Below are 25,043 nucleotides of genomic sequence, written 5' to 3'. Positions count from 1 at the left end.
ATACAATGGATGATATGGTAGCATGCATGTTGTAGGAAATTGATAAGATCAATTAAAGGATTAAATGGACATATTTTGACCATTAATGGTGAGATTAATTTAATTTAAAAACCTTCAATAAAATATTAAATTAATATTATCTTCCAATATTTACCCTCATTAAAGCCTCGATCGATACAATGTGGGTTTTACTAAAGCGAAGTACATGTATCTATCTTGGTCAAACACGAAGAATAAGCAAGTGATATCCATCAGTTATAATATTGGTTAATAACTTAACTAGGTTACTCTAATAGGATTAGATACCTAGAGGCAAGAGTTTTGGATAATCATGAGATGATTAGAACAAGAGTTGTTCACCAAATAGGAGAGTTACATGTGATGTAATTAGCAAGTGTTATTTACCTAAATAACCACAATCTTGTGAGTAAAGCCAAAGTTGACTTAAGAAGAGGTGAAATATGAATCCTTACCCACTAGAAAAATTTAGAGAAAGTCTTTCAAAAATTAAAATATGAGGGTTACTAATTTTGAATAAAATAATGGGAGCATCATTTAATAAAGTCCTTTCGATGATTATAATAAACTTGGTAAATTTACTCGTGAGCATATTTTATTATTGTAGATTTATTATGGCAAACAAGACAAACTCTTTATCATTACGATCTGTCCTTGAAAATGACAAGTTGAATGGCTTGAACTTCCTTGACTGGTTCCGTAACTTGAGGATTGTTCTCAAACAAGAATGGAAATTATATGTCATTGAAGAACCCATTCCTTATGAATCAGTAGCTAATGCCTCTAGAGTTGAAAATGATACTTATAAGAAGCATTTTGATGACAAGTTCGATATAGGATGTCTAATGCTTGCCACTATGACTCTTGAGCTTCAAAAGCAACATGAGGATACAGTTGCCTATGATATGATTCAGCACCTCAAGGAATTATATGAGGGAAATCATATCAAGAGAGGTACGAGACCTTTAAGGCTCTATTTCGATGCAAAATGGTGAGGGATCTCCTATGGGAACTGACGTTCTCAAAATGATAGGCTATATTGAAAGCCTTGAAAAACTAGGATTTCCTCTAGGTGTGGAGTTGGTCACTGATGTCATATTGCAATCGTTGTCGGATAGTTTTAGCCAATTTTCCTTAATTTTAACATGAATGAGATTAATAAGACTTTGCCACAATTACTTAGCATGTTGTGAACTGCTGAAAGTAACATGAAAAAGGTTGGACCTAAGCCCATTCTGATGGTCTACAAGGACAAGGCAAAGGAAAGCTTAATGCTAAGGCAAAGCCCAAGGACAATGGCAAGGCGAAACTCAACAAAGGAAAAGGTGCATTGAAACCTAAAGGAGGAATTGCTAAGGAAGGAAAATGTTTCCATTGTGGTAAGACTAGACACTTCAGGTATTTATGTTATTGAAATTAATTTATCAACATTTACTTTATAGGTATTAGATACCAAATGTGGATCTCATATTTGTACCTCTATACAGGGACTATAAAGGAGTAGGAATTTGGCTAAAAGAGATGTAGACCTACGAGTTGGAATGGAGCAAGAGTTCTTGCATCAGTTGTAGGAACACATATTTTATCATTGCCTAGTGGACTTGATTAAATTTTGGAGGATTGTTATTTTGTGCCAAGTTTGACTAGAAACATTATCTTAATTTCTTGTTTAGAAAGAAATGGTTTTAAAATAATTATTAAGAATAATTTTTGTTCATTTTATCTCGATCATGTTTTATATAGTTCAGCACAATTAGTAAATGGCCTCTACATTTTAGATCAAGATAGACTCGTTTATAACATGAATACTAAAAGATAAAAAAATAAATTACTCTAATCAAATTTGTCTTTAGCGTTGTTAATTGGGCCATATAAGTGAGAAACACATATCAAAGCTCCATAAAGATGGAGTTTTTTACTGTTTTATTTTCGAACAATTGGATATATGTAAGTCTTGCTTGTTAGGTAAAATGACTAAAACTCCTTTTAATAGTAAAAGTGAGCGAGCTATTGATTATTAGGCTTAATACATAGTGATGTATGTGGGTCAATGAACACACAAGTCAGAGGAGGTTTTCAATACTTCATTACTTTCACTGATAGCTTCAGTAGATATGGGTATATTTATCTTATTCTCCATAAATTTGAAGCCTTTGAAAACTTCAAGGAATTTAAAAATGAAGTACAAAATCAACAAGGTAAAAGTATTAAGGCATTTTGATCAGATTGAGGAGGTGAATACTTATGGGATTGTCTCACAACTTACAGCTCTTGGTACTCCACAATGGAATGGAGTTCCTGAAAGGAGAAATTGAACATTGTTAGATATGGTTCAATCAATGATAAGTCATGTTGAACTTCCTACTTCCTTTTGGGGACATACACTTGAAAAAACTACTTTCACACTAAATTGGTTCAAAAGACACCATATGAGATGTGGACTGGGAAGCATCCTAGTATGTCTTTCATGAAGATTTAGGGTTGTGAAGCTTATGTTAAACATCAGATGTCTACTAAGCTTGAACCCAAATCCAAATAGTGCATCTTTGTGGGATATCTTAAGGAAACTAAAGGATATTATTTCTTTAATCCTACTGAGAATAAAGTGTTTGTTGCTCGGACATGAATCTTTCTTGAAGGAGAGTTGTCTCTAGAAAAGGAAGTAGTAGAATAATAGAACTCAGAGAAATTTAAAAGCAACAATAGATCATTGAACCAGAGATTGAACAACAACAAGTTCCACAAGTTATTGCAGAAAAATCAATTGTTTTAGAAACACAACTACCACAAAGATCTTTAAGAGAACATCATGTATCTGAGAGATATGGATGTCTCATTATAACACATAGTGATATTCAACTTATGGATCAAGATAAGCCTAGGACTTATCAAGAAGTGGTGGTAAGCCCAAATTCTAAGAAATGGCTTGATGCCATGAGGTCTAAGATGGATTCCATGTTAGAAAACCAAGTATGGATCTTGGTTGACCCACCTAAAGGGGTAAACTATTAGGTGCAAGTGGGTTTTCAAAAAGAAAATAAACATGGATCGTAATGTACAAACATACGAAAGGCAATTAGTTACTAAAGGTTTTCACCAAATTCATGGTATTGACTATGATGAAACCTTTTCTTCTGTTGTTGTGTTTAAATCCATCCGGATCTTACTTGCAATAGTTGTATTTCATGATTATGAAATCTGGCAGATAGACGTCAAAATAGCTTTCCTTGATGGAAAACTGGAAGAGGATGTGTACATGACACAACATGAAGGTTTTTACTATCCAAAAGATGTTGAAAAGACATGTAAGCTACAAAGATCCACTTAGGGATTGAAGCAAGCTTCTCAAAGATTCCATATGCTTCAGCTATTGGGTCTGTCATGTATGGCATGCTATGTACCTATCTAAATGTTTCGTATGCTTTAAGCATGACTAGTCGATACCAAGTAAATCTCGATGAAGTTCATTAGGTCGCAGTTAAAAATATCCTTAAGTACTTGAGAAGGACTAAAGATACATTCCTTATATATGGAGGTGAGGAAGAGCTGAGTGTAAAAGGTTAACTGATGCTAGCTTCCAAACTGACAAGAATGATTCATGATTGCAATCAGGTTTTGTGTTTTGCCTTAATGGTGGCACTGTGAGCTGGAAAAGTACGAAGCAAGATACAATAGTTGATTCTACAACTGAGGCTAAGTATATTGCAACTAGTGAGGTTGTAAAAGAGGTTGTTTGGATCAAGAAGTTCATATCTGAACTAGGGGTTGTGCGTAGCATATTAGATGCTATAAAACCTCGTTGTGACAACAACAGAGCCATTGCACAAGTAAAAGAACCCAGATTTCACCAACGGTCCAAACATATACTTAGGTGTTTCCATCTTTTTTGAGAATCATTGATCGAAGAGATATAAAAATACAAAGTACCAATAGATGATAACATTGTTGATCCATTGATGAAGCCTCTAACATAGTAGAAGCATGAACGTCACACTAAGTCAATTGGTATTAGATATATGAATGGTTGGTCTTAGTGCTAGTGGGAGGTTGTTATAGTATGCCCAAAGACCAATCATGAGATGATTGTAATCACATACTCGTTTTACCTTGTTTATTAATATAAGGCATTCTCATTATTATTTAAGTTTTTTTTATGTATATAAATAAACAAAATTGTAATAAAGTCCTAAGAAAAATATAATTTTTCTTAAAAGGTCCTTAGTCAAGTATTATTGTGGGCTTGGACAACAATAATGCATTGAGACTAATATGTAGTTGATTGATGACAAAGTGTTGTCATTGGCATAGAGATGTCAAAATCAATACATTAGTATGTGCTAGAGAACAACAATTGGACTGACCCACTATGAGTATGTTTCTTGGATTTTATGTAATAGTTACAACATTACTCATAATGATAACTATGTATACGATTCTCAGACTTGAGATTATCATTATCCCAACATTGTGAGTCGTATATTTTGGTACAATCAAATGTCTTCCATAATAGATTGTACTGAAAAGACTGATGTTAGATATGCCACAATCTATATAGTGGGATATGGTTAATCAATATAGGATTTGTCCCTCCTATATAATGAGAGTAATTTCTTAGGTCACTTGATTGAGTGAGACTAGAAATGTATGGCCATGCTCGAATAAGTTGATATGAGATATCATACTTATTTGTTTTTTGTAGTCTACTCAAGATATCAAAAAACATAAGATTGGATTATGCAAGTGTAACTGTTCCGTGACTTATGTCCAATCTAGATATAAAGGACAAAAGGATGTAATACATGAAAAGTTTATCACAGAAAGGTTATGTCAAATTATGACTTCTTGTAACTTAGGTAGCAATGATGCATTGCTAGATGCCACTCATTACATGTATTATTAGAAATGTTCTAGTATTACTACTAACGTTAACCTACAAGGTCACACCTTATGGTTAAAACGAACAAAATCCAAATACAGTTGATATTGTGTTTACCTGTCACATGAAATAAATTAATTTACAGTTAAATATTAAATGAATTAAATGTGCAAACTTGTTGTACACAAATCAAGAAAATAGTTAAGTTTAATATATGAATTTGATTCATATAAAATTTTAACAGATATAGTTTATCGAAATTATTATAATAAATTATTATAATTATGGTTTCGGTCAAACATTGAAACATGTAAGTTATAATTCTTTTTGGCAACAATATAACGTTTTTAATGCATTCCATATGTTCTCTATAGGATGATTCGATTTTCAATATATGGATACCAAAATCCCGAATTAGGGTTAAGAGTGTTTTAAAGAAAATAAGAAAAAAAGGTCTAGCAGTCGTTTTAGAATATTTTTCTCTAGAAAATTTTTTGGAAAGTTTTTTCCATTCGTTTTAATACCAGGTGGACTACGTAGAGGTTAGGACATTTTCGTTGTGGTTTGGAATCGACATCGAAGCAGCAACATCTTTTCATCATTTTTCAGTTAAGAAGGTATATCTTCAACCTTATCTCAACCCATTTTCGTTCATCATACATGGATCCATGGCTGAGGATCGCCAAAATATTTTTCTGTTGTGCCACGGGGCGTACTGGCGATCCCAACAGGCACTACATGCCTTCTCAAGTTAGTCAAGAAGAAATCTCAATCGTCTTCCTTTTCTCCAAGCATTATTGCGAAGACCATTGGCAGAATTTTTTTATTACTGGAAACACAAAAATATATAGACTTTTTCACCACATTTTGAGCCCAAATTCATGCAGTTTCGTAGTAAATTTGGTCGAAATTCACACTTTAATTATAAAATAATTAATTTTCACTTAAATTATTAACATATTGAATTTTAATTATTTTTATAATAAATTTTCACAAATTTGGTTTATTTTCGACAATTTTGCACAAAAGGTGAAAATTGACTTGACAGTCACCTTAAAAGGCTTGAACCGTTAGAGAATTTTTACATCAAGTGAACCAAGAGCAAGGCTGAATATTTTTCCAGCCAAGGACAGTCCAAATGACGATTATTTTACGCAGTGTATATTTAATTTTTATCCAAATTTAATTGGGTTAAGTTTTAATATAAAGCCTGAAGGAAAAAGTGGCTCAATGGTGCTAATAAAAGAAAACTGATCCAACAAGAGAAATGGCAGCCCAAAACCATACAACAAGCTGACCCAATCAGCTGAATTTTTTTAATTTTTCTTATTTTTATGCTTGCAAAATAGCCTTCAAAGTTTCCCTAAACACCATTCAAACCCCTCCAGTTTTTGTGTCTTTGAAGATTTGCCCCTAGCTTAAAATAGCAAGTTTGAAACATTCAAACTTTCTTGTTGTATGGCTGGCCAAGGAAGAGTGTGTGTTTGCTAATTATTTGTTATTTTTATCATCCATTCACAACTATAAATACCCATATTTGCTACCTCATTCAACACACATTTCATTCCACACATCTCTCTCTCTTTCACTCACTTTCTCTTCTTATTTTCTATTTTTCTTTCTTGTCCCTTCCTTGCTGATTTCCCTATTGGAAAAGAGTGTTTCTTCCACCTTAGGTAGTAGCATTCAAGTGTTTTTAGAAGCCTCGGTTCAACAAGAATAAGTACAGAAGGAGGAGCGAAGCAAACTAGTCAGGCTTTGGAGAAACACGAGATTTGATTCTAGTTTCCTATCCTCTAACTTTTCTTCTTGTTGTTATGAACATGTCTATAAATATTTGTTATGTTTTTATTTTAAATTTAATTAACATGGCTTAAATTTAATTCGAGTTAGGTTAATTGCATTTCGTCCACTTAAGTTATTAAAATTATGTTTGTGTTGTTATAGGTCTTGGTAAATTGTTTGATTAAGTAAAACTATAATTATGTTATTCTTGCATTACAATTATAAGGTAACTAATGAATTAATTATTAATTGTATTGAAATTGTAATTAATTAACACAAAACTTAATCAAGATATGTTTAATCTTCTAAGGTAGTGAGGGTTAAATTAGCGATGATATTAAACAATACATTAGCATTGCATAACTTGCAATATTATTGTGATTAAACTGTTTCAATGTAGGTATATATTGTTACCTCACTTAAAATTTTACTTGCTTATTTAAATTGATAAATTGTTTGAATTGGCATAGTGATATGTTCAAGAGATTATTTAATTTAGTAAGTCCGTATGTGCTATAGTTAACAAAATACCAAGTTGCCGTGAATTTATTCGTAATAACATGAACATTTTTTAGTAATATTAAGTTAAGAAATGTAATTGATCTAACACAATTATGTCATCTTGATTAAAACCATCTTTTGAAATCGCATTGAAACTTTTATTTTATTCTATTTTATTTTACTTAGTTAAATTTGAGTTTTTAATCACTTCCTCAAATTCAAAATATTTTTAATCACCAAAGTGTTTGAATTTCATTTCATAAATATTTCTTTGTAGAGTCCCTGTGGGTACAATAACTCGACATTTACCTGTCACTTTATTACTTGTTGCGATTGTGTACACTTGCACATTTCCATCATTCTAAGTTTTTGGCGTCGTTACTGGGGACTGTTTTAAAAGAAATTATTTGTGAAATTGTTAATTTTGCATTTTGATCTATTTTTTTGTTAAAATTTAATTCCATTTGTTTGTGTTTGTTTCAGGTGTTTATGAGTATTGATCAAATTATTGACTTACTCCCCGTAGACCCTGAAATTGAAAGGACTTTTAGACAAAGGAGAAGATATGCGAACCAAAGAAGCACCAAAGAGATGAATTCCGAAGTTCAAAACTAAAATCTAGGAGGAACATTCGCTTATAATACTCACAATTCGATTATTGTTGAAGATGACAGAAACTGTTCCATTCGACAGTATGCCATTTCTCTATTCAACGAGCTCAATCTGAGTATTAGGAGACTTAAAATCGAGGCACAACAACTCAAGCTAAAGGCAGTCATGTTCCAAATGTTGCAAAATATGGGTCAATTTAGTGGGATTCTTACTAAAGATCCACATCTTCATCTTCAGCTATTCATGGAAGTGAGTGACTCATTTAAACTAGTCGGAGGACCGAGAACGCCTTGAGACTGAGATTATTTCCATACTCCTTAAGAGATAAAGCACGAGTGTGGTTGAACTCCCTACTGTCAAGTTCCATAACTACATGGCAAGAGTTGGTTGAACTTTTCTTAATGAAATATTTCCCTCCATCTTTAACAGCCAAGATCCAAAATGAAATCACTTCATTTTAGCAACTTGATGAAGAATCTTTATATAAGATATGTGAGCAAGTCAAAGAGCTATTACGAAAGTGCCCTCATCACGGCATTCCTTACTACGTTCAAATGGAGACTTTCTATAATGGTCTCAATATTCATACTAGAATAATGGTGGATGCTTCGGCAAATGGAGCCCTTCTTTCTAAGTCTTATAATGATGCTTATGAGATCATTGAAAGAATTGTCAGCAATAAATATCAATGGCCAACCAACCAAGCAGCCTCAGAAAGAAGAGTAGTAGGAGTACATGAAATGGACACACTTACTTCTTGTTGTTAATCTTGAGAGCCCAGTTAATCTTGTTGTTATTATCGGTGCCAAGATCAATCATAATGTGTTTGTTTTTGAAAAAATAATCACTGTCAATGGATCAACAAATTAAGCAACACAATCAAGATACTCAAGGCGTTTCCTCCTTAAAACTCCTTCCTTTCTATCTGAAATAGGTGGTGCATATCCTTGTTTTCTGTTAATAAAATTTCAAACGAGAAACCAAAATTTATTTAATATTTTACCAGGAATACTGCGAGATCATTCTTGTGAACCTGAATCATCAAGTATATCTGACCTTTTGGTCAATAATATTTTACTAGGAATACTGCGACCCTTAAGCAACCTTAAAAATGGCATAAAAGAAAATTATTATTTGTTGATGAAGCAATAAATATGGAGTAAGCAAGTGCATGAAGCAAAGATTTTATTAATATGTAATCCTAGCATTTGCTTTTACACTTAAGATAATAAAAACCACCATAAATTTCCAAATCCACATAGGTAAGGTAATAAAGGCTATATAACATGACAAGGAAACTTTATTGCAGAGGAAATTTTTTCAATTTGACTTCTTAATAGTGAAAGAGAGATTTGCATAAAGAAAAACAACATTGCAACCCATGTTAGCATTGATCTTCAGCCAATTTACATTAAGAAAAACAACTCCGCAACCCATGTTAACATTTAAGCTAATTTACGTTAAGAAATCCAAGCTCAGCAATATTATTATTCATAAGCATGGGCAAACAAATTGTAACATTTTTGTTCCATAACCTTTATGAACTCCCCATGTTTAGTAACTGTCGTTTTTATTATTAGGAAAACCAAGCTAAAAGACAAGGAGTAACCCTTTTTGAAACCCTGTGATGCATATGATTCCTTAACAAGAATGCCATGATCAAATTACAACATAAACCAAAATATCATACATTTTTAGGGAAAAATAGATAAATACTATGATCTAAGCACAAAGATGAAAGGGTTATCTTCCAAAAGAAAGAGAAGCCAGGTTATGCCATTAAGTAGAACTTGTCAGATCTGGCTTTAATTCCCAAAAGGCGTTTTCAATCTAAGTGCAAACCATAACAAATTAAACCCAAAAAACCTAATTGAAATTTTTTGCGAAATTAAAATTTCCCCCTAAAAAGGAAAAATTCTTCCATGGGAATTCAGAATCAAAACTGAAATTTGAAATATCAAAAGGTATTTCTCTAACTCCAATGAAAAAAGAACAATCCAAAATCAACATTGAGAAACGAGAAAGAAAGTAGAGGAAAAAAAGTAATGGGAAATTGGAACGATTAGAAAGAGGTACCCTTGGACATTTTTAAGGGTTTGATTAAACCTGGAATCAATGATTTCTTTGTTACGCTGATCTTCTTCGCCATGGCTGCTGCTGTTGTTCTTTCAAACCCTTCTTCTTCTTGCTCACTCCAAACGTTCTACATAGGTATATTGTTTTAGGGTTTAACTTAAAGAGAATCATGAGGGTAAAGAGAAAGTAAGAAGAGAAAGTTTAAATAAAACAGAAAAATTTCATACTCACACGATAATCTTTGAGATTTGTTGAAAAAAAATCTCAGATGAGAGTTTAAAGAGGATGTGAGAAGAGTAAAAAAGGAAAGAAAAATAATTTTGTATATTACTAGAAGTGTTGAATAGCCATTCATTAGAGATGGTATTGAATTGCTATTCAGTGATTTGAGGAATCAGGCTGTAATGACTATTCAATTGAATAAGTTTTACAGCCAACCAAACCTCTAAATAGTTTTATTGTATTGAATAAGGGAAGAATGTCTAAGCCATTCATGTGAACCAAATAAGGCCTAAGGGAAATTTATTTTGTTCTTTCTTCTTAAACAGTTGAGAATGGATGAAGATGACAACTATGTATAAGCCTATTCTCTTACCCACACATATATATACACTTAAGTCCTTGGCTTATAATCATTTAAGGGGTTGCTAAAATTCTATTCTAGCTTCTCTGGTTTAGATCATTTGCAAATTAGACATTATATTATAATTAATAACTTATCTAATTAATAATTTAATTTTTTTAAAAATCTCATTATAATTTTAATCATATTTACTTTTTGTAGACAATAATGAAAATACCTATCGACTTAAAAGATGTCTCGGCAATAATTTTATTTTCTAATTTCATATTCATTTTATAAACTCATTGATTTAAAATTTTTTAACTACCTCGAATTTTGAAAATTTGGAAATCGAATTTTTCCAGGAATCGAATCGTCACACCTTGTATCAAGTTCCCCCTCTCCCTGTTACAAATATCATTCCTCTTTAACATAGCTTTTACAAATTGGTTCCTCAGAACTCAGAACTCTGAGTTCCCCAAATCCTTCATCTCATTGTGTGTGTGTCTCTTTTCCCAGTTGTTTTCCCTCTCTTTTCTTTTATTTTTCCCAATCCATACACGCCCTCATTGTTATTCAATTAAGCCTGGGTTCTCATTCTTAATTCTGCCATATTAGACCTACATTTTTTTTAAAAAAAATTTCGTACGATTTTGCTAGCTTTTCTCCTCTCTTTACTAGATAATTTCTATCTGGGTTCTTAGTTGTCTCCATATTTCTGATCTTTTTCTTGATCCAAACAAAAAGCATAAAAACTCAAATTCTCATGCTTTAATTCTGATAGAGCATACAAGTTTCTTTTTTTTTTTTTTTACATGGGTGTTTCGTTTAAGGTTTCAAAAACCGGTACTAGGTTCAAGCCGAAGCCTTGTCTTCAATTGGAGGCTTCGGTTGATGTTGTCCCTGATAATTCTGAAGAGAGCTCATGGCCAAGAAAGCTCCAGGTAAATTCTATAATAAACCATTTTCACAGGTAAATTGATGATAAAAAATATTGCTGTTAAATTAAAAAAATAAAGAGAAATTTTGGTTTTTGTTTCATTTAACATATCCTGCCAGTTTCCTTTTTTAAATATCTATAATTTTATCTTAATTCTATTTAACTGGAATTTTAATTATTGGTTGCTGTTAGAAGTTAGGGGAGATTGAAGTGTTGGATTTTTTAATGTTTTGTTTATTTTAAACATTTCCCAGTTAAGTCTTAAGCTAAAAATATAGGCTTTGATTTCATAAAACATTATCTTGCCCTTGTGTTAGCCTTTATGGTTTTGGTGTAATAGATACTGTAGTTATGGGGTTTTGTTTTAGTTTTGAGTTTGCAACCTTCATAAGAACTTGTAGAATTCTGTTTCTAGTACGAGTTTTCTCTCTATGATTCATAGTCCGTGGCTGAGAGAAGAAGGGATATCGAATAGAAATTAATATGTATTTATTTTCCTTTCTGTGATTTTGTCTGATTATTTGAATTGTTTGTTGATCTAGGGTAATGTCATTGAAGGCGTTGAGCATGTTCCTGAGGTGTCTCGACCATTTGTTTCTGATGAAGTGCTTTGTGTTCCTAAAGGTTAGAGTCAAGACTAGTATTGTGTTTTGTTTTTATTTTTCCCTCTCTAGATAATTGATAATGTTCGATTTGTGATTGCGTTGGTTATTTCTTGTTTTTGCAGATCATGAGATTTCCTTCACCTTGAATCTTTATCCAGATGGATATTGTATTGGAAAACCACCGGAGGTTTGTTTAACACAATATTAATGTTACATTAATCATTGTAAAAGGTTCACTAAAAAGACAGATTCTTTTGCTTCAATCAACTTACTTTAAAGTTAAAAGCAATTTTTGAATTTTCAGGATGCTTTGAATCTGGCTACTCTTCAGGGTGCTCCAAAGTTGCAACCATATGATAGGTCATCTGAAACTCTCTTCTTAGTAAGGATTCGATCAAGTATTTCTCTGATTGCTTTTTCTGACTATTCCTAATTATTCTTACCTTCTTTGTTATTCCTACAATGTTGTTATATAGGGTCTCTCATAATATCAAATATATCTTGGTTTTGGGTGCACATTTGGAAGTTCATTATTGAATGATAGAAAATAAAATCTCCAAATTAAATAGTTTAATTAGCAAAGGTTTGTCTCACTTTCATTGATCCTTGGTGAATTGTACAGTGGAGGGATAGCATGGTTTCTTGTATAGTCCATATTTTGCATCAATTGTCAATAAGCACTAGGTTGGCAAAGTGGTATTTTCTAGGTTCATATTTAGTGATAAAAGGAAGCAACGTTCATAATATTTGACCATAGTTATAGTAAAGCACAATGTTGATATTATTATGTTATTTTATATATTAATTACTAGACACATGATAGACAATAAGAGCTTGATATTATTAGTATTATGTTTATTTATTAATTATTAGACATATGATAAATGGCTAGGACTAAAATTATTAGTCATCTTTAAGGTTTAAATCAAGGGCTAGGATTAAAACTTTATTTGTAACCCTAGTATAAATAAGTTAGTAAAATATTTATGTGAAGTTGAGAGAGAAAGAAGAGGATAAAAGAGAAGAAATAAGGCTGCTGTTTCTGTTTCTGTTATGGTTGTTCAATCGTAAGGAAAAATAGAGAAAAGAGAGGAAAAATAGAGAAGAGGGAAATATTCTGAATTTATTTCTATATCAATATACACCCTAATACATATCCTATTTACACTAGCATCCGATTTGAGGTTTCCTGAGAGTCTAAGCAAAAACATCTGCTAACTAGTCGTTTGAATTAACAGAGCTAATAGCAGTGCATCCTGACTTAATCCTTTGTCTCACAAGATGACAAATAATCTTTATATGTTTAGTTGTCTCATGAAACACTGGATATGAAGCGATATACAGTGCTGCTTGATTATCCCATTAACTTCATTGTGTTGATAGTTTCTTGTTTCAATTCTTGAAGCAATTGTTTTAATCAAATTAGCTCGTAAGTAATTAGGGTCGTTACTCGATATTTTGTTTCTAGACTTGATATTGCTACAACACCCTGTTTCTTACTTTTCCATGATATTAAATTACACTCAAAGAGAACACAATATCCTGAAGTGGATCATCTATCTGAAGGAGATCCAGCCCAATCGGTGTTTAAGTATCCTACAGTTTGTGTATTCCCATGATCTTCATATAACAGACTTTGTCTAGGAGCACTTTTGATGTAGCGAAAAATACGTATTACTGTATTCTAGTGACTTGCATGGATTTTGAAGGAATTGACAAACCACACTCATTGCGGAGGAGATGTCTAGTTGAGTGATGGTAAGGTAATTTAGGTTTTTGACCAACTTTCAATATTGGCTAGGACCTTTTAAAAGCTCTCCTTGGTCTGGAACAAGTTTGACATTAAGATTTATAAGTGTTTCCATAGGTTTACAGTCTAACATCCTTGTTTCCTCCAAAATAACCAAAGCATATTGTTTTGGGGAGATAGTGATACCTATTTTTGGTTGTGCCATTGAAGATTAGTCATTTGGAACATACTCTTATTTTGTACCTACAGGAAGATTGTTAGAAGGATGTATAGATGATTGTCACGGGGTTAGAATTTTAGTTTCGCAATCCGTGCGGTCTTAAGTGATTTTTTTACTCCAAATTAGTCTAAGTCAGCCTAGCTCTCGAAAATGAGAATTTTCAATGGAAAGGCACCGAAAAGAAAACGGAAAAACTAAAAGACAAAAGAGCTCGAATCGAATAGAAAAGTCATAAGAAAGCAGTAGTACACCAAGTTTGAGTAAATGCTCTCAAAAGTATTCTTTTACTTTGAATGAAATACAATGAGATTATTATAAATGAAGGGGAAGAACTTTATTTATAGTTGAGCTTTTTCAAATCCAATGGTACAGATCGAATTACATTAATGATTGAGATTATTGCTTATTTACAAAATGAAAGTCCTAAAAATTTTGTATTCTATACATCTTTATTTTTTAAGTTTTACAATAACTATCTTGATAACTCTAGTTTTATTGGAATGTTTCACTGGGCCATCAAAGCTTTAAGTAGATGGATTTTTCTATATGTTCCATGAATCGGGCTTGTTTTAATGAGTTAAATGAGTCCCTTTTAGTTAGTTGACCTCCATGGGACGCTTTGTGTGCATTTGTCATAGGCTTTGATCCCCTACTCATGACAGGATCACCTGGAGTAAACTTGAAGGGGTTTTGAAAGAGGTGTTATATTAGGAACGAGAAAAATAGGAATTAGAAGGGTTTCTTCATCTTATTTTTTATCAAGAATTTGAGAGGATATAAGAAGAGGTTTCAAAGGATCTGACATTAGTAGAAACAATTTTTTTCTAACCTCAATGGTAAACTAGCTCAAAGTCTTTGGTTGTTTATGAAATGATAACCACAACATTAGAACAAAGGGAGGGTCAAAGGTGATTCAGAAATCTCTTGGATATATCAAAGGGTGCAATGTTCGATGATGATTTAGGAGTAAAAAAATTGGTCTAGTTTCTATAGTCAAATTTGATTTTGCTAAGAGTAAACTCATCATTGAACTTAAGTAGGAAAACTTGAAGGTTCTAATGGTTTCAAGTGAAAGAGGTGGTTTTGGAATACTCTTTGGAAAAAGAGAGTCTTCATGAAAGAGGTACGAATGACAACTTTTTGTTAATAATTTGGCATGATTGTTTCCTTGGCATTCTTAGAACAATTACTTGTTTGAAGCTCTTGATGTGTTTGTTTATTCCTTAGGACATTTGTGTGGTGAGTTTCCCACACTGAAATATTCTTTACGAAAGAACAAGAGAGAATTGTTGTGAAAACATGCTTTAGTGTTTGGATATGGAGTTACTCAAATTGTAACATCCATTACCTATTTCAGGCAATCACTACAAGTGGGAGGTGCCACTGAAGCATATATATGTAAGAAATTTTAGATTTATTTAAGAATTATAAGTTTAAAACACTTCTACAAAATAATTAAAACATGCTTTAGGCAAATTGAAAAATTTAAAAACAATTTAAAATCATTTAGAATTTATTCAAAGTTTGACCGGAACATAAGATAGACCCCGAAAGGTAAAAACAACTTGAAAAAATGCAAGGCTGTTACAGGGGCGCGACATCACGACATTACTCACTGAAACGAGGTCGTGATGAGGTGAAGTGCGAAGTTGTGATGTTGGCCTCTGTAGTTGTGATGTTGCAACTTCGTAGTCGCGACGTCACTCACTAAGTGTTCTCGAAGCACTTCAAAAATACTCTTAAAACATTCTTAAATACCATCAAACCATTTAATGATTCCAAAGTATTTAAAAACATTTCTAAATCATATTTAAATATAATTTCAAGTCATAAACATGTGCAAACCAATTTATAATTCAAAAACTTGTATTAACTTTTCAAAGAGGTTACAAACAATACTTGATTTTATAAATCCAAATGATTATAAACACTTACGATAGTTTAAGCCTTTATGTACATGCCAGTAACCCATACAAATAATCTTTAATAATTAAAGAATAACTTCAAAAACTTGATGAGTGATGCAATGCTCCCAAACAAAGCTTCAAGCTTCTTGTGTCACGGGTTGCGAATCAAAGCTCGTGATGAATACACAATGAGCATCCCATAGGGGGTAAGTGATTAAATGGGGCTCATTCGACCCACTTAAATTAGCCTATTTCGTGGAATATTTGAAGAAACCCATCTACTTTAAGTTTTGGTGACCTAGTAAAGCACTTAAAAGAAAATTAGAGTTGCCATGATAAATATGAAAATTAATCTTAGAAGATTTGATATTTTAGAAGATTTGATTTTGTAATTTCAAAAGATTGTAAATCCCTTAAGAATCTCAATTATAGATAGATTCTAATATTGATCGTCAATATAACTCAATCTGTACTGTTGGATTCGGAGAAGTTCAACTATAAATAGAAGTTTCCCCCCTTATTTGTAATCACTCAATTGTAATTTTTTAAAGTAATAGATATACTTTAAGAGCATTTATTCAAACACTTTGTGTGTGTTGCTTCCTTATATTTTCTATTCTTTTGTTGATTTTATTTTTGAGTTGTTTCTACTTTTTTTTAGTGTCTTAGAAAACTTATATCGAGAATTCTTAATTTGCGAGAGTAAGGCTGATTTAGGCGGATTTGAACTCAAAAAATCGTCTAAAGCTGCACGAATTGCGAGACTAAAGTTTTAGCCATGTAATAGTTGGTATCTGAGTTTACAAGAATGATGTCCATAAGGAATGTGAACAATTTTGTGGGAAATGGAGCAATACTTTTATGTCAAAATTATTATAGATGATGCTACTAAGGCAAATGCTATTGCTATGTATTTCATTAATGTTGCACTTTTATATTGCTGTTGTAGGTCTGCAAATGAGAAATATGGTGAAATTGTAATTGGGACTTGAGAGGAGTTTTAAAAGGAATTTAAGGCGCAATTTTAGTCAAAATATGCCGAGGATGAGGCTCAAGCTAAGTTGTGTTGACTTATGTAACAAGGCACAATTAGGCGAGTCAAACTAAATTTGCGATTTAGTCCTTTCAGCATATTATCACCTCTAAAATTTTTTTTAATCAAATCTTATATGCAAAATCATTTTATCTTCATGAAAAAATTCTTTTATTTGACAAATTTTCAAAATTTCTCAACAATTCACTATATTTGCTACTAGAATAGTGTTGTGTCAATTTGGAAATTTGAGATGTTACACAAATGCTATGAAACTTGAAAGAGAAATATTTACTCAAATGTTGTGGGATATGGAGTTACTTTTGAAATAATATTTGTAGATGAAATTGAAATTTAAAAAAAAAAAAACTAGATGAAAAGGCACATGTTGAGTTAGTAAAGTTACTAATCATGCCTGCAAAGAGCTGGTCTGAAAATATTTGCTGAAGTGGTGAAACTTTTCATGTTGAAGTCAAATTTTCCAAGCCAAGGAGAATGATGTAGAAGGCTTATATTGTTATTATGTTATTTTATTTATTAATCATTAAACATGCGATAGATGGCTAGGGCTAGAATTATTAGTTATATTTAAGGTTTAACTCTAAGCCTATGATTAAAACTTTATTTGTAATGCTAGTATAAATAAGTTACAAAATGTTTATAGCCACAACTTTCTTATTATCGTCTTTGAATTAGTAGAGACAAACTAGAGGTTTTCTATAACCCTAACTTTTCTGGAGTACCAATTCCTTTCTACACGTTTTTCACTCCTAATTTTGCTAATTTACAACTATTTTCCCCCTAAACCACACCGTGTATGTTGCCTAGTAATATGAGTTAAAACCTCCTTTATTTGGGCTTGGAATTAGCTTATTCATAATTTTTCTTCAGAAAATAAGAGAACATTGACATTTGAAAAATGATTCTTGCTTGGTTGTTAATTTTGCTAGTTTTAGATGCTCATTGTTTATATAAAAGAAAAAAATGTTTTGAGAGATAAAAAAATAAAAAAAGGATTTTCATTGATATTTAACAACTTATTTCTTTGTTTAGAAGTAGTATGTTGGAATTTGATTTAAATTTTAGCTATTTCTTCTTTGTAAGGTGGTGTTGTCTTATATATGTTAAGTATTGGATATTCTATTGTTATATATTAAAGTTAGGCCCTTCCACCTATTACTAGTTGGTACATGCCTTCAAAATCTAGGTTCTATTATTGCGTTCTTCTTGGTTAGCCCCATGTGTGGTTGACAACCCTTGGTCAGGTCGTCCATGTATATGCCCTGTGAGCTATAGATGAAGGGAGTGTTAAATGGTGTTATTTAAGTATTAGGTTGGTCTTATATTAAAATCAGGCCCCTCCAACTATTGTTTATTGGTTTTAGGTTGGATGCTTATTATTGTACCAACCCGTAGGTTTTGTTATCTTGTTCTTCTTACCTAATCCCATGTGTAAGCCTTACAAGCTAGACATGAGAGGGAGTGTTAAATAGTGTTATTCCACATTAGTTAAGTGTTGTTTTCCTTTGCTCTTATATTAAAGTTGAGCCCCTCTGCATATTACAAATTGATTTTAGGTTGGGTGCTTGAATTAAATATTTAATTGACTATGGTTTTGCGTTTTACTAATTAAATTTTAGTATTATATAAAAATTGAGAGACAAAAAGAAAAGCAAGTAGCAAAAGTAAAACCAATTGAGCATTTTTTTATTTTGATTGGTTTTTTGGAGTTAATCCACTTGTGTCTTGAAACTTGTTTTGAGTAAAGAAATCATTTGGGTTTCAAGAAGAATTTGTCTCAATTTACTGGTTCTATTACTTCATATTACTTTGAAACAGCAGCTTAATTACTCTTGATATAACCTTTTTGTCTTAGCATAAGCTCTACTTCTAATTTTCTCCTCAATGTATGAATGTGCTTGAAGGCAATTGAAGTTGGCCGATTGCCAGGAGATATTTTAGATGATATACCATGCAAATATGTTGATGGGACACTCATATGTGAGGTGCGTTATAAAATTATCGTACTTTATATCTTTTTATCCATTTATGTAATAATCGTGTGTAATTACAAGAACACCAAAATTCCATCCTTGCATTTTGCTACAAGTAACCTTTTGATATTTTTGTTGGTGTGTTTCAAAAAGAGCTTCGAAGGTAGAAATTTATACTTATTTAAGTGCTTGCTCCATAACTATTAAGATTATAAGAATGTGCTTTTAATGAACTCATATTTAGGACTTAAAATTCATGTTTTCCTTTTGAAGGTACAAGATTATCGAAATGTTGCATCTCAACAGGGATCTATCACCCCCTCTTTGGATGGATCCCCTATCATCAATAAAGTGCGTCTTAAGATGTCTTTGGAGAATGTTGTAAAAGATATTCCCATGAGCTCAGATAATTCATGGACATATGGTGATTTAATGGTACATACAGACAACTACTTAACCTTTGCCAACTATTTTTTTGCATGTTGCTTAGCTGTTAAACTTTTAATCCCTTTTGACTTCAGGAAGCAGAGTCTAGAATATTAAAAGCCTTGCAACCACAACTTTGTTTAGATCCTACTCCCAAACTGGACAGGCTCTATACAAATCCTGTTTCAACTAAGGTAATGAGTTCAGAATGTAAAAGTTTCTGCACTTCCGATTGTATTTATCTTAACCATGACCAATTTGCAGCTTGACCTTCCTTCTTCTAGCTTGCGGAAAAAGAGGTTGAGGCAGGCTCCAGAAGTTACAGTAACCTTTACTGGTAAGATCCATGGTAAGAAGGTTTGCATAGATGGAGTGCCTGAAAGCTCTAGTGGTAGGTTGGGAGAGGCAGGAATTATGTCAGGAAGTTCGATTTTTCAACAAGTTCAGGAAAATCTGACAACTCAAAATATTGGTCCAAGCAATGTATTAACACTAAAACCTAAAACTTTTGTGCAAGATTCCTCTGTTTCAGCACTACCGATGACATACCAGTCACCGAAGTATCAAATTGGGGCTGTGAATGCAAGAAGCATGCAGGACCAGGGGTCTAGCTCTATTGTCAATGCATCAGTTGCATCCCCTGCTGGCCAGGACATGACATTTACATATGCAGACAACATAAACTCCAGTGCTTCTCTTCTTGTGAAGAGGGAGAATCCTGGCGGTCCAGTGTCACCCTTAACTGGCCTTAATAAAAGAACTAGGCTCAATGCTGCTGGACCTGACAGTATTCTTCAGCAACAAATCAGTTCACATATGGATGGCCTCCATGGATCAGATATGAGCTGGAAGAATATGTTACTACCCCAGCAAGCAATGGCGAGAGGAATTCAATATGCAAATGCCAGCATGCAGAAGTATCCTCTGCAGGCTTTTGAAGGGGTTCTGAATCAGGAGGTTGGTACAATGCCATTTGCTGCTGGACAGTCAGCAGTGAGATATGGTGCCAAAGAAGAGCCATTTGATCCAGACAAGTTGGATGGTGCTGAACTCAATAGGGAAACTGATACAAACCATTTAGATCCACAGCAGAGACGGCTTCAACCAAGATTACCCCATGGATTTGTGAGGCCTGGTTTCCTTCAAACACCTTGGAACAGTATTAACCAGCTTGTTGAGAAAGATGTGAGAAATGAGGAACAATTCCTAAAAAAGAAACTAGTGCAAAGCCCACGTGTATCAGTTGGGGCTTTGCCTCAATCTCCATTATCATCCAAATCTGGGGAATTTTCAAGTGGTTCCATAGGACAGCACTTTGGGGCCGTTGCAACAAGCACTGCACTTGGAGCATCTCTAAAGGAGAAGGCGGCCGTTAACTCAATTCCTGCTGTTGGTGGTACCCCATCTTTGGCTTCAAGTGCAAATGACTCCATGCAGAGACAACACCAGACTCAAGTTTCTGGCAAGCGAAAATCAAATTCCCTCCCCAAGACCCCAGCAACAAATGTTGTTGGATCTCCTGCAAGTGTTAGCAATATTAGTGCTCCACTAAATGCAAGCAGTCCTTCTGTTGGAACCCCACCTGTGGGTGATCAAACAATGCTCGAAAGGTTCTCAAAGATTGAAATTGTGACTATGAGGTAGGATGTATTATGTGAATTGAATTACTACTACACAGGAGTTTTGTGGTTGACTTCTAGCCATTAGATAGATAATTTCATGTTTCAGTGCTGTATATAGTGTTAGTAACATCTTGGTTGAACTTTATAGAATGTAGTGCCACTTCCTTTTATGAAGCATAGTCTAGATGCTTGTTTGTCATTGTGAGATGCCAAAACATGATGTTAGTTAGGTGGATTTTTATATCTAGACTCCTGCTTGGTTATATTAGAAAAAAACTTCAGTTTCATATCAAGATGACTTTCTAGGATGCTAGTGCCCCTTCTTCTTGTGAATTATACTCTAGATGTTTGTTTCTGTCATCGTGAGATTCCAAAACATGATGTTATTTAGGAGGATTGTTATATAAAAGACACCTGCTTGGTTATATTAGAAAAAAATCATAGTGCTCAGGCAATAGCATTCATGTCTCACTTTTTCCTGTTAATAAGTTCAAATAGATGGCAATATTCATGTTATAGTTTTGATCCCAGGCATAAACTCAACATCAAAAACAAGGTTGATGAGTATCATGCCCGAAAACCCCGCACACATTCTCCTCGACTAGTATCAAGCTGTCTAGTCAGTCTTTCCAGTAATGAGGATTTTAAAGATGACTTGAATTCACTATCAAAGTCACTTGTTGGTGGAAGCATGAATACTTGCAAGACAAGAATCTTAAATTTTGTGCAGGGTGAACGTGTTGTTCACGGTCTGTTTTCTGTCATTTTTCAGTCTTTTCCCTTCAAATATTTAGTGTATCTCCCTTGCATTAACTTTCCTCTACTTTATCAGGGAATGTTGTTTCTTTAGTTCCTAGGGTACGAACTAGAATGGTAATGTCTGAGAAACAAACTGATGGGACTGTAGCAATGTTTTGTGGTGACATTGATGATGGTGACATTCTTGCTGCAGAGGATCGCATTCATTATCTTCCTACTCTTCCAAATACTGTAAGTTTGTTTACTTGTTAGATTTTCCGAGCTCTGAAAGAAAAATATGATAACTGCCTGGCCCCAGTGTTTTGGGTGGTAAAAGCAGATAGCCGCCATTACTTCATTTTAGATTTTTATTTCTCTTTATACATTTTTCTTGGGGAGAGTCCATGTGTCGAACACAAAATGGCTCGTCTAAGAATAAAAATAACATTGGACACAATAAAAAAATAGTCAATAAACTGCAGGACGCAGCAATAAAGGATATCTTTTTGTTCTCTTATTGTAAAAAAATATCCTTTTATCGTCATGTCTTGCCGTATCCTTGTCCTATTTTCTTCAGAAACTCTCATATCGCTATGTGTCTGTTGTGTCACACCTATGTTACATGTTCATGCCTGTGCTTTCTAGCACTCATCTCTTAAATTTCATTGGTGAGCTTCCTAGGTAACTTACTAGTGTATCAGAATCATACTATATTTGGTGCTCGTTCAAATAATCTTACTTCACTTCTTTGTTTCCTTGCCATATTCTTTCCAAAACTTTTTTTTCTTTCGGACCCTACATTGTGCTGCCTAAGTTTTAGATCTCCGACATATAGAAGAGATTATAAAGATCGAGTCATTTGTGTTTATTAACCTAGTTTCTCTTAGGCTGGTATTTTATGCCATCCTACCTAGGTTTCCTAATTAGGTTAAAAGAATATAGCGAACATCAAAATTTGTGCTTCACTGCAGTTTCAAGTTTCAATGATTGAACCTTGTATTTTCCGCTTTTCTTATCCATGCATGAATTACTCTGTTCTGACATCTTCACCTGATTAAATCCTATGACAGCACTTGGCGGATTTGCTTGCTGCACAGTTCTGTTCACTGGTAAGTCTGCTGAAAGTCTAGATATTCAGTATTAAAGACGTTATATTAAAATTATTATTTCACATCAATTTTATTTTACCTTACTTTATACAGATGCTGCATGAAGGGCATCATCTTGTTGAAGATAATGTCCAGCCAAAACCTATTCGAATGCTTGTGGCCTCAAGCAGTCAACCAAGTTCTTCTGGAATCTTTCACAATAATCCTGCAGTCGAGATGCAGCAATGTGCTGAAGCTGTACCTATTCAGGCGACCAATGAAGTGGCGAAGCCGAATTGCAGTAATAGTATTTCTGTAAATCCATCCCAGAGTATGCTAGGGAACACTAGGATGCTGCCTCCAGGAAACCCTCAGGCCTTACAGATGTCTCAAGGACTCATATCTGGGATATCAATGCCTGCAAGGCCACCGCAGCTAGATCCACAACAAGCTCAGCAGCAGCAAAGTCAGCAACATGTCTTGCTTCAACAACAGCATCAGCAGTTCCAGAGATCAACGATGATGCTTGCATCAAATCCTCTCTCACACTTGAATGCAACGGGGCAGAATTCGAACATGCAGTTGGGTAATCAAATGGTCAATAAACCTTCCCCTCTCCAACTTCAGATGATACAGCAGCAGCAGCAGCAGCAGCAACAACAACAACAGCATCCACAGCAGCAGCAACGGCAACAACAACAGCAGCAGGTACAAATGCAGAGGAAAATTATGATGGGACTAGGAACAGCTGTAGGTGTGGGAAACATGGGCAATAACATGGCCAGGCTTGGGGCTCTTGGCAATGCCTTGGGAATTGGAGGTGCAAGGAGAATTGCTGGAACAGGAATCTCAGCTCCAATGGCCCCTATTTCAGGCACGGGTAATATGAGCCAGAACCCAATTAATATTAACCCAGCTTCAAATATTACCAATGCAATAAGCCAGCAGCTTCAATCTGGACCACTAACATCCGCTCAGCAGGCTGCTTTCATTTCAAAATTAAGGCTGGGCCGAGCTAGCATGTTAGGTGGTCCTCAATCAAGCATAGCTGGGATATCTGGAGCCAGGCAGATGCATCCAGGTTCTGCTAATCTTTCTATGCTAGGCCAAAGTATGAACCAGGCTAACATGAACCTGAAGCAGCCCGGTGCTGTGGGGCCAATGGGTCCTCCAAAGATGATGTCTGGAATGACCCAGCAACAGCAACATTTGCAACTGCAGCAGCAATTGCAATTGCAGCCGCAGCAGTTGCAGAATCAGCAACAGTTACAGCAGCTGCAGCTGCAGCAATTACAGGAACAGCAAGAAACTACCTTGCCACTACAGGCTGTTGTTTCACCCTCACAAGCAGTCTCTCCATCAACAGTCGGAATTTCACAATTGAACCAGCAACAGCAGCTGGTCCAGCAGCAGACTGCCATGACTCCTCAACAAATGAATCAAAGGACTCCTATGAGTCCACAACTGAGCTCAGGTGCTATCCATGCTCTGAGTGCTGCTATTCCGGATGCTTGTCCAACTAGCCCTCAGTTGAGCTCCCAGACCCTTGGCTCAGTTAACAGCATCACAAATTCTCCTACGGAGCTAGGCGTGAACAAAAGCAACTCTGTTGGCAATACGTAGCATGTTTGGACCACTCTTTTCTTAAACTATAGTCGCGCAATATGTATATGGTGTAGAGTGTCTTTGAAGAATTAACTGTTCAATAAAAAATATAGTATCTAGTAACAGTTCAGTCATGTAAATGATTGCCCGTTATGTAACAATTTGTTTAATATCACTGTAAGCAATGGAAATGGTATTCATAGATGAAACATTAAATTTCATTGGTAATTTAAATTTACTAATATTCTTCAGAATGCTTGAATAATACAGGGTCGCAGTTTCCTCTATTGCCTCAAATGAAAAGTAGTACAACCATTAATAGGAGCTGATTTATGAGTTTGTTTAATTAAATTATGACAGATTCAGGAATGATCTGAATACATTTATGAATACGATTCAACAATATTGAAGTAGTATTTTAAAGCATGGAGCGGGGTCTCTCATGCTTAGTTCTGACATGTTTTCTGGAAATATGGTTGAGAGTAGGGCATCCAGAGAGGGCCATGGTGAGCTCAAGTTCATCCCTTAGCATTTCAATAACCCTTTTCACCCCGTATTCTCCCTTTGCTGCAAGTCCGTAAACTGCTGGCCTTCCAATCTGCAACTCTTACATATCACTCTCCACATAAGTGTTTATTCAAGTTCCACACTTGCCAAGGACACAAAAACTCATTTTAATCATGTG

At 34.1% G+C, this 25,043-nt stretch overlaps 2 protein-coding genes and 1 non-coding gene across 6 annotated transcripts in view; 1 reads left to right on the top strand and 2 right to left on the bottom strand.

Moving 5' to 3' along the window:
- Positions 1 to 8,223: 8,223 nt before the first annotated feature.
- On the bottom strand, positions 8,224 to 8,330 carry LOC128042072 (small nucleolar RNA R71). The gene has a single exon (XR_008197280.1). It is a non-coding gene; the product is annotated as a small nucleolar RNA R71 (small nucleolar RNA).
- A 2,413-nt stretch (positions 8,331 to 10,743) lies between these two features.
- Positions 10,744 to 24,574, top strand: LOC105772672 (protein PHYTOCHROME-DEPENDENT LATE-FLOWERING). The gene is made up of 12 exons (XM_012594079.2): positions 10,744 to 11,374; positions 11,913 to 11,994; positions 12,098 to 12,162; positions 12,280 to 12,357; positions 18,811 to 18,891; positions 19,153 to 19,314; positions 19,401 to 19,499; positions 19,570 to 20,945; positions 21,459 to 21,676; positions 21,760 to 21,917; positions 22,736 to 22,774; positions 22,868 to 24,574. Exons 1-12 carry the CDS (start codon positions 11,246 to 11,248, stop codon positions 24,374 to 24,376), a joined length of 3,996 nt encoding a protein of 1,331 aa, XP_012449533.1. The 5' UTR covers positions 10,744 to 11,245; the 3' UTR covers positions 24,377 to 24,574.
- The window catches only part of LOC105772673 (peroxisomal (S)-2-hydroxyacid oxidase GLO4), an 81,709-nt gene continuing 81,224 nt past the window's right edge, over positions 24,559 to 25,043 (bottom strand). For 3 of the 4 annotated variants that reach the window (XM_052632447.1, XM_012594080.2, XM_012594081.2), the window contains exon 12: positions 24,559 to 24,956. In XM_052632447.1, coding sequence (XP_052488407.1) covers positions 24,777 to 24,956 — 180 coding nt within the window. In that variant the 3' untranslated portion in view covers positions 24,559 to 24,776. Of the gene's footprint in view, positions 24,965 to 25,043 lie in introns of all 4 variants that reach the window. The other variant, XM_012594082.2, reaches the window with a different exon arrangement.

The sequence above is a fragment of the Gossypium raimondii genome, chromosome 6, assembly GCF_025698545.1.
Source record: "Gossypium raimondii isolate GPD5lz chromosome 6, ASM2569854v1, whole genome shotgun sequence".
In the NCBI taxonomy this organism is placed as follows: Eukaryota; Viridiplantae; Streptophyta; class Magnoliopsida; order Malvales; family Malvaceae; genus Gossypium; species Gossypium raimondii.
Note: the sequence above shows the minus strand (reverse complement) of the source record. Positions and strands in the feature narration are given on the sequence as shown.

Bases quoted from the DNA above. Each gene is read 5' to 3' on its own strand.
- LOC105772672 (XM_012594079.2), top strand. From the start codon at position 11,246: ATGGGTGTTTCGTTTAAGGTTTCAAAAACCGGTACTAGGTTCAAGCCG. The intron at 12,358-18,810 runs GTAAGGATTCGA...ATGTGCTTGAAG, and splicing joins CATCTGAAACTCTCTTCTTA to GCAATTGAAGTTGGCCGATT. The intron at 19,315-19,400 runs GTACATACAGAC...TTTTGACTTCAG, and splicing joins GGACATATGGTGATTTAATG to GAAGCAGAGTCTAGAATATT.